This window comes from Coregonus clupeaformis, chromosome 23 (assembly GCF_020615455.1).
Source record: "Coregonus clupeaformis isolate EN_2021a chromosome 23, ASM2061545v1, whole genome shotgun sequence".
NCBI lineage: Eukaryota > Metazoa > Chordata > Actinopteri > Salmoniformes > Salmonidae > Coregonus > Coregonus clupeaformis.
In genome coordinates, this window is record NC_059214.1 from 32412684 (window position 1) to 32427059 (window position 14376).

General features: G+C 46.6%; 2 protein-coding genes and 1 long non-coding RNA gene across 5 annotated transcripts in view; 1 reads left to right on the forward strand and 2 right to left on the reverse strand.

The window, feature by feature from the left end:
- LOC121537068 (nectin-3) overlaps positions 1-2497 on the forward strand; it is a 68961-nt gene extending 66464 nt beyond the window's left edge. The window contains exon 10 of one of the 2 annotated variants that reach the window (XM_045206646.1): positions 1816-2495. Coding sequence is in view for 1 of the 2 variants with exons in the window: in XM_045206647.1 (XP_045062582.1) it covers positions 1816-1835 (20 nt within the window). In the remaining variant the exon portion in view is untranslated. Of the gene's footprint in view, positions 1-1815 lie in introns of both variants that reach the window. The other variant, XM_045206647.1, reaches the window with a different exon arrangement.
- Positions 1-14376, reverse strand: part of LOC123481751 — a 254496-nt gene that overhangs the window by 148145 nt on the left and 91975 nt on the right. The gene's annotated exons all lie outside the window — the stretch shown is intronic.
- LOC121537066 (nectin-3-like) overlaps positions 10874-14376 on the reverse strand; it is a 68158-nt gene continuing 64655 nt past the window's right edge. Inside the window, exon 7 of the mRNA XM_045206654.1 lies at positions 10874-11124. The gene's annotated coding sequence lies outside the window, so the exon portion shown is untranslated. The remainder of the gene's footprint in view (positions 11125-14376) is intronic.

Here is a 14376-nt window from a genome sequence, read left to right on the forward strand (position 1 = left end):
TTGCCAGTTTAAGTGCCTTGCAGAGTGAGTAGCTACACTGTATTCTGCCATATTCCCAGTCACCTTGCCATGGTTGAATGCGGTGGTTCGCGCTTTCAGATTGGTGCGAATGCTGCCATCTATCCACGGTTTCTGGTTAGGGTAGGTTTTAATAGTCACAGTGGGCACAACATCACCTATACACTTCCTGATAAACTCAGTCACCGTTTCAGTGTATTCTTCTAAATAATTTTCGGAAGCTACCCGGAACATAGCCCAGTCCAAAAGAATCTTGAAGCGTGGATTCCGATTGGTCAGACCAGCGTTGAATAGTCCTTAGCATGGGTACTTCCTGTTTGAGTTTCTGCCTATAGGAAGGGTGGAGCAAAATGGAGTCGTGGTCAGATTGCTGAAAGGAGGGCGGGGGAGGGCCTTATAACAATCCCGGAAGTTCAAATAGCAATGGTAGAGGATTTTGGCAACGCGAGTACAACAGTCGATATGGTAATAGAACTTCGTCAGCCTAGTCCTCAAATTTGCTTTGTTAAATACAATACATCAGGATATGTGGTTTCCAGTTTGCATAAAGTCCAGTGAAGTTCTTTAAGGGCCGTCGTGGTATCGGCTTGAGGGGGGATATACACGGCCGTGACTATAACCAAAGAAAATTATCTTGGGAGATAATACGGTCGGCATTTGATTGTGTTTTATTCTAGGTCGGGTGAACAAAAGGACTCAAGTTCCTGTATGTTACTAATTTACACCATGAGTCGTTAATCATGAAACACACACCTCCGCCCTTCTGCTTCCCGGAGAGATATTTATTCCTGTCTGCGTGTTGAACTGAGAACCCCTCTGGCTGGACCGATTTCGACAGAATATCCCAAGAGAGCCATGGTTACGTGAATCAAAGTATATTACAGGCCTTAATGTCTCTCTGGAAAGAAATGTTTGCCCGGAGTTCGTCGATCTTGTTAACCAAAGACTGAACATTAGCGAGTAGTATAGTTGGAAGCGGTGGGTGGTGTGCGCGCCTCCTAAGTCGAACCAGCAGGCCGCTCCGAGTGCCTCTCCTCTGTCTGCGATGTTTTGGGTCAGCTGCTGGAATCAGTTCAGTTGCCCTGGCGAGAGCAAACAAAGGATCTGCTTCGGGAAAGTCGTTTTCCTGGTCGTTATGCTGGTGAGTTACCGCCGCTCTGATATCCAATAGTTTTCCCCGGCTGTATGTAATGATGCAAAACACTTTCTGAGCTAATAATGTAAAAAATAATACATAAAAAAACAAAATACTGCAAAGTTTCCTAAGAGCTAGTCGCGAGGCCGCCATCTTCGTCGGCGCCAGGTAATTCTGAAGCCATCATAGTGGATTGGATTGGCTGGAGTTTCCTTTTGGGTCACTTGTTGTTGTAGTTTTCAAAGCTGTTGCAGTTTCTGTAACAATGTGTGTTTTTAAGGGGTGGGGTTGTTAGCCTCACACCCAACCCCCAACCTGGAGGGCCAGGTGCTGTGTTTAGTCTGGCCTCTCACCTGGAACCTGCCTGGCATGGTTGAACCTGCCTGGGGCCAAAACCCTACCGGGGTAGCTTTCAGAGTCACTGAAACACGCAAGCTTCCCCACAAACGCCAAGGAAACAGCACTCAGGGAAGAGCTTTTACATGTAATTACCTTTGACTGTGTAATGGTTTGGCACAGACGTCTGTAGGTCTTTGTTGATCAGGAGTGGCATTTCATTAGCCTGGGGCCAACTAAAACCATTGTTAACCTAAAGGAATTCCCCAGTCTGCTCTTTATGTTCCATCTCTCTATAATGTCATTCACTTTTGTCGTTTTCTTAGGTGCAGCAGGAATGCAATGAGGAGGTGATTGATGAAAACTGTCTAGCAACGGATGCTGAACAATACTGTCAACATGGACCCACAACACTGAGAGAAAAGGAGGCAGAGTAAACAGGAGGAGAACAGAGAGGGCGACTGAGGGGTGGAGGTGTGGGTGAGAGAATGCACAGCACTTCTATTTCAGGCATTGACCACCTGATAACAACAGCGCTGAGGTGATGTAAATATATGAACGTCATTTGTAACAGAGCATGAGCGACAGATACACCTCTGTACTATATAGGCAGAAGGTGGTGCTCAGGGTTAAGGGCTGGCGAGCCTGTTGTGGGCTAGGATTTGCATAGAAGATGGAAAGCTAAGGCTTGTTTACAGAAAAACAAGAAGCCCGTGGGATTTTATCTATGGATCAAATGCAATATATCTCAGAAATTCACACGTTGTTTCTAGATAGCTGTGGCGTCCCTGCCCTATTTTTCGATTCAGAAGAACATTCAAAGAATGTATCCACCCAGTTGATGTGTGTCCAGGCCCTGAAATAGACATAAAGCAATAAGAAGACCTTGTAGTTGGGTGTATGAAACTAGATCTACACTACCAGTCAAAAGTGTGGACACACCTACTCATATTGTATATAGCCTCCCTACTGTTATTTTATTTTACTTCGGCTCTTGTTTCCTCAACACTCTTTTTGTTGTTGTTTTATTTTACTTTTTTATAAAAAAAAATGCATTGTTGGTTAAGCGCTGTAAGTAAGCATTTCATGGTAATGTCTACATCTGTTGTATTTGGCGCATGTGGCAAATAAAATTAGATTTTTCAAGTGTTTTTCTTTATTTTTACTATTTTCTACATTGTAGAATAATAGTGAAGACATTAAAAACCAGGAAATAACACATATGGAATCGTGTAGTAACCAAAAAAAGTGTTAAACAAATCAAAATACACTGCTCAAAAAAATTAAGGGAGGGAGCCCCATGGAAGGGGGCCCCATGTAGCTCAGTTGGTAGAGCATGGCGCTTGCAACGCCAGGGTTGTGGGTTCGTTTCCCACTAGGGGCCAGTATGAAAAATGTATGCACTCACTAACTGTAAGTCGCTCTGGATAAGAGCGTCTGCTAAATGACTAAAATGTAAAATGTAAATGTAAAACTTAAACAACACAATGTAACTCCAAGTCAATCACACTTCTGTGAAATCAAACTGTCCACTTAGGAAGCAACACTGATTGACAATACATTTCACATGCTGTTGTGCAAATGGAATAGACAACAGGTGGAAATTATTGGTAATTAGCAAGACACCCCCAATAAAGGACTGGTTTTGCAGGTGGTGACCACAGACCACATCTCAGTTCCTATGCTTCCTGGCTTATGTTTTGGTCACTTTTGAATGCTGGCGGTGCTTTCACTCTAGTGGTAGCATGAGACGGAGTTTACAACCCACACAAGTGGCTCAGGTAGTGCAGCTCATCCAGGATGGCACATCAATGTGAGCTGTGGCAAGAAGGTTTGCTGTGTCTGTCAGCGTAGTGTCCAGAGCATGGAGGTGCTACCAGGAGACAGGCCAGTACATCAGGAGACGTGGAGGAGGCCGTAGGAGGGCAACAACCCAGCAGCAGGACTGCTACCTCCGCCTTTGTGCAAGGAGGAGCAGGAGGAGCACTGCCAGAGCCCTGCAAAATGACCTCCAGCAGGCCACAAATGTGCATGTGTCTGCTCAAACGGTCAGAAACAGACTCCATGAGGGTGGTATGAGGGCCCGACGTCCACAGGTGGGGGTTGTGCTTACAGCCCAACACCGTGCAGGATGTTTGGCATTTGCCAGAGAACACCAAGATTGGCAAATTCGCCACTGGCGCCCTGTGCTCTTCACAGATGAAAGCAGGTTCACACTGAGCACGTGACAGACGTGACAGAGTCTGGAGACGCCGTGGAGAACGTTCTGCTGCCTGCAACATCCTCCAGCATGACCGGTTTGGCGGTGGGTCAGTCATGGTGTGGGGTGGCATTTCTTTGGGGGGCCGCACAGCCCTCCATGTGCTCGCCAGAGGTAGCCTGACTGCCATTAGGTACCGAGATGAGATCCTCAGACCCCTTGTGAGACCATATGCTGGTGCGGTTGGCCCTGGGTTCCTCCTAATGCAAGACAATGCTAGACCTCATGTGGCTGGAGTGTGTCAGCAGTTCCTGCAAGAGGAAGGCATTGATGCTATGGACTGGCCCGCCCGTTCCCCAGACCTGAATCCAATTGAGCACATCTGGGACATCAGGTCTCGCTCCATCCACCAACGCCACGTTGCACCGCAGACTGTCCAGGAGTTGGCGGATGCTTTAGTCCAGGTCTGGGAGGAGATCCCTCAGGAGACCATCCCCCACCTCATCAGGAGCATGCCCAGGCGTTGTAGGGAGGTCATACAGGCACGTGGAGGCCACACACACTACTGAGCCTCATTTTGACTTGTTTTAAGGACATTACATCAAAGTTGGATCAGCCTGTAGTGTGGTTTCCACTTTAATTTTGAGGGTGACTCCAAATCCAGACCTCCATGGGTTGATAAATTTGATTTCCATTGATAATTTTTGTGTGATTTTGTTGTCAGCACATTCAACTATGTAAAGGAAAAAGTATTTAATAAGATTATTTCATTCATTCAGATCTAGGATGTGTTATTTTAGTGTTCCCTTTATTTTTTTGAGCAGTGTATATTTTAGATTTGAGATTCTTCAAATAGCCACCCTTTGCCTTGATGACAGCTTTGTACACTCTTGGCCTTCTCTCAACCAGCTTCATGAGGTAGTCACCTGGAATGCATTTCAATTAACATGTGTGCCTTCATAAAAGTTAATTTGTGGAATTTATTTCCGTCTTAATGCGTTTGAGCCAATCAGTTGTGTTGTGACAAGGTAGGGGGTGTATACAGAAGATAGCCCTATTTGTGTCACGGATTCTGCAGAGGCTGCCCCTCCTCCTTGCTCGGGCAGGCTTCGGCGTTCGTCGTCACCGGAATACTAGCTACTGCCGATCTATGTTCTATGTTTCTATGTTTCCTGTTGTTGTCTGATTGTCACACACCTGTTTCCCATCATGTCATTACTCCTTCCCTATTTAACCCGGTGGCTCCCATTGTGTTTTGTGCATGTTTGTTTTTGTTTCGTGTGTCGTTTGGTGAGCGGGTTTGTTCCTCCCTGTGTGTAGGTATTTTGCATTGGTTTCTTTACTTCTTCAGTAAAGTACGTTTTCATAGAGTTCTGTGTCCTGCGCCTGACTTCGATCCACCGCATTACACTGACACTCGTGACAGAAATACGCACCAAAGATGGAGTCAGCAGGTACAGCCTTTCAGTCCGGATCGATGGAGGAACGCGTTCAACGACAGGAGAGCATGATCCCGGCTCTCGGCACCGCTATGGAGAGAGTGGTAAATGCTATGGACCGATGGGAGAGAGGTGGCTTTCCTACGCCTCCTCCAACCACTCAACCACCCATACCACTGTCCACCCCTTCGCCACCTGGGTCCAGTGGGATTCGGCTCTCGCTCCCGAGGACATATGACGGTACACCAGCCGGGTGTCAGGGTTTCCTTCTCCAGGTTTCCTTCTCCAGGTAGAGCTCTACCTGGCAACCATTCACCCGGCGTCCTCGGGATACGAGAGAGTGTCCGCCCTCATCTCCTGTCTGTCGGGGAAGGTGCTCTAGTGGGCCAACGCCGAGTGGGGAGGAATTGACGCTACATCTGTCCGCTACGAGGATTTCCCCCGCAGCTTCCGGGCGGTATTCGATCATCCACCGGAGGGGAGAGCAGCTATGGAAACATATGTCTCCGAATCTCTGAGACAGGGATACGCCCGTGCATTGATTACCGTGGTCTTAATCAGATCACCGTCAAGTACAGCTATCCATTACCTCTGATAGCTTGTATGACGGAGTCATTGCACGGGGCGCGCTTCTTCACAAAATTGGATCTCAGGCATGTACAACCTGGTGCGTTTCCGGGAGGGAGATGAGTGGAAAACGGCATTCAGTACTACCTCAGGACACTATGAGTACCTCGTCATGCCATACGGGTTAATGAATGCTCCATCAGTCTTCCAATCCTTTGTCGATGAGATTTTCAGGGATCTGCACGGACAGGGTGTAGTGGTGTATATTGATGACATCCTCATATACTCCACTACACGGGCCGAGCATGTGTCCCTGGTGCGTAAAGTGCTTGGACGACTGTTGAAGCATGACCTGTATGCCAAGGCGGAGAAATGCCTGTTCTTCCAGGAGTCCATCTCCTTCCTAGGGTACCACATGTCCGCATCTGGGGTGAGGATGGAGAGTGACCGCATTTTGGGGATTGCCAATTACTACCTGAGGTTTATCTGGGGCTTTGGTCAGGTAGCGGCTCCCATTACCTCATTGCTGAAGGGGGGACAGGTGCGTCTGCGGTGGTCAGCTGAGGCGGACAGGGCGTTCAGTCATCTGAAAAACCTGTTTACCTTGGCTCCAGTGCTGGCTCATCCGGATCCCTCCTTGGCTTTCACGGTTGAGGTGGACGCGTCGGAGGCTGGGATAGGGGCTGTACTTTCCCAGCGCTCGGGCACACCACCCAAGCTCCACCCCTGTGCGTTCTTTTCGAAGAAGCTCAGCCCGGCGGAGCACAACTATGATGTGGGGGACCGGGAGCTGTTGGCTGTGGTCCAAGCCCTGAAAGCGTGGAGACATTGGCTTGAGGGGACTAAACACCCTTTTCTCATTTTGACTGACCACTGCAATCTGGAGTACATTCGGGCGGCGAGGAGATTAAACCCTCGCCAGGAAAGGTGGTCCTTGTTTCTCACCCATTTTGTTTTCACCCTTTCTTACAGGCCAGGTTCCCAGAACGCTAAGGCAGATGCTCTGTCCCGACTGTATGACACGGAGGAGAGTTCTGTGGAGCCCACTCCCATACTTCCGGCGTCGTGTCTGGTGTCACCGGTGGGGTGGGAGGTGGACGCGGACATCGAGCGGGCGTTGCGTAAAGAACCCACTCCTCCCCAGTGTCCAGAGGGTCGTGTGTACGTCCCGCTGGAGGTCCACGATCGTTTGATCTATTGGGCTCACAAGTCACCCTCCTCTGGTCATCCTGGCATCGGTCGGACAGTGCATTGTCTTAGTGGGAAGTACTGGTGGCCCACCTTAGCTAAGGACGTGAGGGTTTATGTTTCCTCCTGCTCGGTGTGCGCCCAGTGTAAGGCTCCTAGACACCTGCCCAGAGGGAAATTGCAACCCCTACCCGTTCCACAACGACCGTGGTCCCACCTATCGGTGGACTTTGTGAATTGATCTTCCCCCCTCACAAGGGAACACCACGATCCTGGTCGTTGTGGATCGGTTTTCTAAGTCCTGCTGCCTCATTCCTTTGCCCGGTCTCCCTACGGCCCTACAGACTGCTGAGGCCCTATTTACACACATCTTCTGGCACTATGGGGTACCTGAGGTTATAGTGTCTGATCGGGGTTCCCAGTTCACCTCGAGAGTCTGGAGGGCGTTCATGGAACGTCTAGGAGTCTCGGTCAGCCTGACCTCAGGGTTTTACCCCGAAAGTAACAGGCAGGTGGAGAGGGTCAACCAGGAGGTGGGTAGGTTTCTGAGGTCTTATTGCAAGGACCGGCGGGGGGAGTTGTCGGTTTTCCTCCCCTGGGCAGAAATGGCCCAAAACTCACTCCGCCACTCCTCCACTAACCTGTCTCCATTCCAGTGTGTATTAGGTTATCAGCCGGTTCTGGCACCTGCGGTGGATGAATGGTTTCGGCGCTCGCAGGAGACCTGGAACGCTGCCCATGTGCGCCTGCAACGGGCCATCGGGCGGCAAAAGGCGAGCGCCGACCGCCACCACAGTGAGGCTCCGGTGTATGCACCGGGGGACCGGGTCTGGCTCTCGACCCGAAACTTGCCCCTTGGCCTGCCCTGCCGGAAGCTGGGTCGGCAGTTTGTGGGTCCATTCAAAGTCCTGAGGAGATTGAACAAGGTATGTTATAGGTTACAGCTTCCTCCTGATTATCGTATTAACCCCTCGTTCCATGTGTCTCTCCTCAGGCCGGTGGTAGCTGGTCCACTCCAGGAGTCTGAGATACAGAAAGTTCCTCCGCCCCCACTGGACATCGAGGAGGCAACGGCGTACTCGGTCCGTTCCATCTTGGATTCGAGGCGTCGGGTGGGAGGCCTGCAGTATCTCATGGAGTGGGAGGGGTACAGTCCGGAGGAACGGTGCTGGGTCCCTAGGAGGGACATCCTCGATCCCTCCATGTTGAGGGATTTCCACCGCAGTCATCCGACTCGCCCCGCGACGCGTCCTCCTGGCCGTCCCCGAGCCCGGTGTCGACGCACGGCTGGAGCCGCGCGTCAGGGGCGGGGTACTGTCACGGATTCTGCCGAGGCTGCCCCTCCTTGCTCGGGCAGGCTTTGGCGTTCGTCGTCACCGGAATACTAGCTACTGCCGATCTTTGTTCTATGTTTCCTGTTGTTGTCTGATTGTCACACACCTGTTTCCCATCATGTCAATACTCCTTTCCTCTTTAACCCGGTGGCTCCCATTCTGTTTTGTGCATGTTTGTTTTTCGTTTCGTGTGTCGTTTGGTGAGCGGATTTGTTCCTCCCTGTGTGTAGGTATTTTGCATTTGTTTCTTTACTTCTTCAGTAAAGTACGTTTTCATAGAGTTCTGTGTCCTGCACCTGACTTCGATCCACCGCATTACACTGACACTCGTGACAATTTGGTAAAATAGCAAGTCCATATTATGGCAAGAACAGCTCAAATAAGCAAAAAGAAACGACAGTCCTTCATTACTTTAAGACATGAAGGTCAGTCAATACGGAACATTTCAAGAACTTTGTGTGCAGTTGCAAAAACCATCAAGCGCTCTATGATGAAACTGGCTCTCATGAGGACCGCCACAGGAATGGAAGACCCAGAGTTACCTCTGTTGCAGAGGATAAGTTCATTAGCGTTACCAGCCTCAGAAATTGCAGCCCAAATAAATGCTTCACAGAATTCAAGTAACAGACACATCTTAGCATCAACTGTTCAGAGGGGACTTGTGAATCAGGCCTTCATGGTCGAATTGCTGCAAAGAAACCACTACTAGGAGACTCTCTCTCTTTCTTGTATTAGTTATTTTTATTGGTTTTTGTTTGGTTTTTCAACAATGTCTATGTATCACCCCTCTGTCACTGGTTACACATCCCAGGGGGAAACCCCCCATCTCTAGGGAACAGAGTCATGTGAGGGACACCGTGAAGTGGATGATCAAACATTAGCAGGCTAATAACAGTACATGCTGCATGGCCCCTTTCTCTGGCCTCTCAGTGATGGCTGCCTAAAAATAAAGCTGGCCTTGTGGGCTGAGTGGCCATCTGATGCTCATGTGATCGTGTTGTCCCAAACACACCAGAAATAACTGAAAGAAATTGACCAGTGAGAAAGAAAACCCTAAATGAATGATGATGAGTGATGAATACAGCCCACATGCTGTAGAATAAATGTATTCATTCATTCAGGACAAAATGACTTTCTGTCTGCCCTCTGTTATTCAATAGCAACACACAAACACGTCATCCTACCCAAGCCTACTGTATCCATTAACCCTATTCTACTATCCATTTATCAGTATGTTTCTTTTGACTTTCTCTCCCATGCTGGCTTTATACAGAAGCGTGCTACCACGAGTTGTGTAACCTTACATGAGCTGTTTATAGGTACAGTGGCTTGCGAAAGTATTCACCCCCCTTGGCATTCTTCCTATTTTGTTGCCTTACAACCTGGAATTAAAATAATACATTTTGGGGGGATTTGTATCATTTGATTTACACAACATGCTTACCACTTTGAAGATGCAAAATAATTTTTATTGTGAAACAAACAAGAAATTGAAAACTGAACTTGAGCGTGCATAACTCTGTCCCAGTCTCAAATCTCTGGAAGACTGAAACAGGTTTCCCTCTAGAATTTCCATGTATTTAGCGCAATCCATCATTCCTTCAATTCTGACCAGTTTCCCAGTCCCTGACGATGAAAAACATCCCCACAGCATGATGCTGCCACCACCATGCTTCACTGTGAGGATGGTGTTCTCGGGGTGATGAGAGGTGTTAGGTTTGCGCCAGACATAGTTTTTCCTTGATGACCAAAAAGCTCAATTTTAGTCTCATCTGACCAGAGTACCTTCTTCCATATGTTTGGGGAGTCTCCCACATGCCTTTTGGAGAACACCAAACGTGTTTACTTATTTTTTTCTTTAAGCAATGGCTTTTTTCTGTAAAGCCCAGCTCTGTGGAGTGTACGGCTTAAAGTGGTCCTATGGACAGATACTCCAATCTCCGCTGTGGAGCTTTGCAGCTCCTTCAGGGTTATCTTTGGTCTCTTTGTTGCCTCTCTGATTAATGTCCTCCTTGCCTGGTCTGTGAGTTTTGGTGGGCGGCCCTCTCTTGGCAGGTTTGTTGTGGTGCCATATTCTTTCAATTTTTTAATAATGGATTTAATGGTGCTCCGTGGGATGTTCAAAGTTTCGGATATATTTTTATAACCCAACCCTGATCTGTACTTCTCCACAACTTTGTCCCTGACCTGTTTGGAAAGTCTTCATGGTGCCGGTTGCTTGGTGGTGTGCCTTGCTTAGTGGTGTTTGCAGACTCTGGGGCCTTTCAGAACAGGTGCATATATACTGAGATCATATGACAGATCATGTGACATTTAGATTGCACACAGGTGGACTTTATTTAACTAATTATGTGACATCTGAAGGTAATTGGTTGCACCAGATCTTATTTAGGGGCTTTGTAGCAAAGGGGATGAAAACATATGCACACACCACTTTTCAGTTATTTATCTTTTAGAATTTTTTGAAACAAGTTATTTTTTTCATTTCACTTCACCAACTTGGACTATTTTGTGTATGTCCATTACATGAAATCCAAATAAAAATCAATTTAAATTGCAGGTTGTAATGCAACAAAATAAGAAAAATGCCAAGGGGGATGAATAATTTTGCAAGGCACTGTACATCTGTAACTACTCACTAACCACAGCATACCTGTTCTGGTGCCTTGGCCATGATTGAACTCCTGGGATAGAGTCCAGGAAAATAAAATGTATTAACTTGAGCAAAATCAATATGATCATCTAATGCAAATGCATTTTTTTTTTCACAATTCAGTTCATGATATCACAGTGGATGATATTACCAGGGAAATTGCCCATATTTCCTCCAGTACCATACGAGTGCAGCCGCAGTAACAATCAGACATAGAATGACAATGAGTAAAACCCAACAGGCAGCAGAGGTCTCTATGATGAGAGAGGGGATACAGTTAATATAGGAAACAGTCTGCATTTACAATGACATGCAATTGTGTTGACCTAACAAGCATCATGGCTCTGATGCAAACACTTTCCTGCAGAAAGCAAAGAGATAATACTAGGTAATAAGACATGTACATATGCAGTAAGAGATAAGTTTGTATCATGACCATCTTAGTTAGTTCTTATACAGTACCTTCCTGTAGAAAGGGGAATGAGGACATAAGTCTGATACTAACACATGCAGTGAAAGATAAGTGAGCATCTGGCTCAACTTTGTTATCCATGCTACATCACATTTCTCATAACCTCATATGTGTTTTATGTGTATGCCAGGAATGCCTGTATTGTTGCCAGACATTTCCCTACGCGACAATAAAGTATTCAACAAATCAATCAATCATATAACAATTATAAGCAATTTATAAAACAGCATAAGCAACCAGTTAAGCAACCAGCATGAATAGTGTGTGTGTGTCTCTCTCAGGTGCTTCTCACCGGAGGATGTGTGTACAGAGGTTGGAGGCCTCACAGACATAGAGACCATTCAGCTCAGAGCTGAGTCTGAGGAGGTGCAGTATGTCTCCCTCTGCTCTCACTGAAGACACAGGCCATGGCTGGCCCACTCTTGTGGAGAGAGAGAGAAGGAGAGGGGCTGAGTGTATGTGGGTGACTGTGTGTGTGCGTGAAGGACAAAAGGCATGATTTGACTGCCAACATAATTCAACAACTGTCTTTTAGATATGAACATACTGAAGCTTCAAGCTAATTTAGGTATCACGTCTTAACAAGTGCAGCTAACATTTAGATTTAAACTGGATTGAAGTAGTTTACATTGGAGTGAGTACCTGCTCCAGGTGTAGTTGGGTTGTGGGTTGCCGTCTGCTACACATAGAACGACTTTGGCTTTAGGTGCCTCACTAAGGGTGATGTTCACTGACTGAGGTGGATCTGGGAGAGAGAGAGAGAGAGAGAGAGAGAGAGAGAGAGAGAGAGAGAGAGAGAGAGAGAGAGAGAGAGAGAGAGAGAGAGAGAGAGAGAGAGAGAGAGAGAGAGAGAGAGAGAGAGAGAGAGAGAGAGAGAGAGAGAGAGAGAGAGAGAGAGAGAGAGAGAGAGAGAGAGAGAGAGAGCGCCAGCATACAGGTAGGAAGTCAGTGACTTAGCAGTGTGGTGCCAGGACAACCTCTCCCTCAACATCAGTAAGACCAAGGAGCTGATCATGGACTATAGGAGAAAGAGGGGAGAGCACGCCTCCATCCACATCGACAGGGTTGTTGTGGAGCGGGTTGAGAGATTTAAGTTTAAGGCCTAAAAAATTGCCTAAGAGTACAGCCACTCAAGCCATAGATTGTTCACTCTGCTACAGTCCGGCAAACGGTACCCTCAAGCCATAACCCAGCTAAATAGCCAGACTGCTAAATAGTCAATTATGGTACCCAAACTATATGCAGTGACCCTACGCACACTCACAACACTTTATATACACACCATATACAGTACCAGTCAAAAGTTTGGACACACCTACTCATTCAAGGGTTTTTATTTATTTTTTACTATTTTCTACATTGTAGAATATTGAAGACATCAAAACTATGAAATAACACATATGGAATCATGTAGTAACCAAAAAAGTGTTATACAAATCAAAATATATTTTATATTTGAGATTCTTCAAAGTAGCCACCCTTTGCCTTGATGACAGCTTTGCTCACTCTTGGCATTCTCTCAACCAGATTCATGAGGTAGTCACCTGGAATGCATTTCAAATAACATGAGTGCCTTGTTAAAAGTGAATGTGTGGAATTTCTTTCTTTCTTAATGCGTTTGAGCCAATCAGTTGTGTTGTGACAAGGTAGGGGTGGTATACATTTACATTTACGTCATTTAGCAGACGCTCTTATCCAGAGCGACTTACAAATTGGTGCATTCACCCTATACAAAAGACCAAGTACATATTATGGCAAGAACAGCTCAAATAAGCAAAGAGAAACGACAGTCCATCATTACTTTAAGCCATGAAAGTCAGTAAATATGGAAAACTTCAAGAACTTGGAAAGTTTCTTCAAGTGCAGTTGCAAAATCCATCAAGCGCATTGATGAACCTGGCTCTCATGAGGAACGCCACAGGAAAGGAAGACCCAGAGTTACCTCTGCTGCAGAGGATAAGTTCATTAGATTTAACAGCCTCAGAAATTGCTGCCCAAATAACTGCTTCACAGAGTTCAAGTAACAGACACATCTCAACATCAACTGTTCAGAGGAGGCTGCGAGAATCAGGCCTTCATGGTCGAATTGCTGCAAAGAAACCACTACTAAAGGACACCAATAAGAAGAAGAGACTTGCTTGGGCCAAGAAACACCAGCAATGGACATAAGACCGGTGGAAATCTGTCCTTTGGTCTGGAGTCCAAATTTGAGATTTTTGGTTCCAACCGCTGTGTCTTTGTGAGACGCATTGTAGGTGAATGGATGATCTCCACATGTGTAGTTCTCACCGTGAAGCATGGAGGAGGAGGTATGGGGGTGCTTTGCTGGTGACACTGTCTGTGATTTATTTAGAATTCAAGGCACACTTAACCAGCATGGCTACCACAGCATTCTGCAGCGATATGCCATCCCATCTGGTTTGGGTTTAGTGGGACAATCATTTGTTTTTCAACAGGACAATGACCCAACACACCTCCAGGCTGTGTAAGGGCTATTTTACCAAGGAGAGTGATGGAGTGCTGCATCAGATGACTTGGCCTCCACAATCCCCCAACCTCAACCCAATTGAGATGGTTTGGGATGAGTTGGACCGCAGAGTGAAGGAAAAGCAGCCAACAAGTGCTAAGCATATGTGGGAACTCCGTCAAGACTGTTGGAAAAGCATTCCAGGTGAAGGTGGTTGAGATAATGCCAAGAGTGTGCAAAGCAGTCATCAAGGCAAAGGGTGGCTAATTTGAAGAATCTCAAATATAAAATATATTTTGATATGTTTAACACTTATTTGGTTACTACATGATTCCATGTGTTATTTCATAGTTTTGATGTCTTCACTATTATTCTACAATGTGTAGAAAACAGTTAAAATAAATAAAAACCCTTGAATGAGTAGGTGTGTCCAAACCCTTGACTGGTACTGCACAAACACAACACAAACACTTTTACACATAATTTGCTGCTGCTACGTTGTTCTTTATTCTTATTATTATCTATCCTGATGCCTATTCACTTTACCCTGCCTTCATTTACATATCT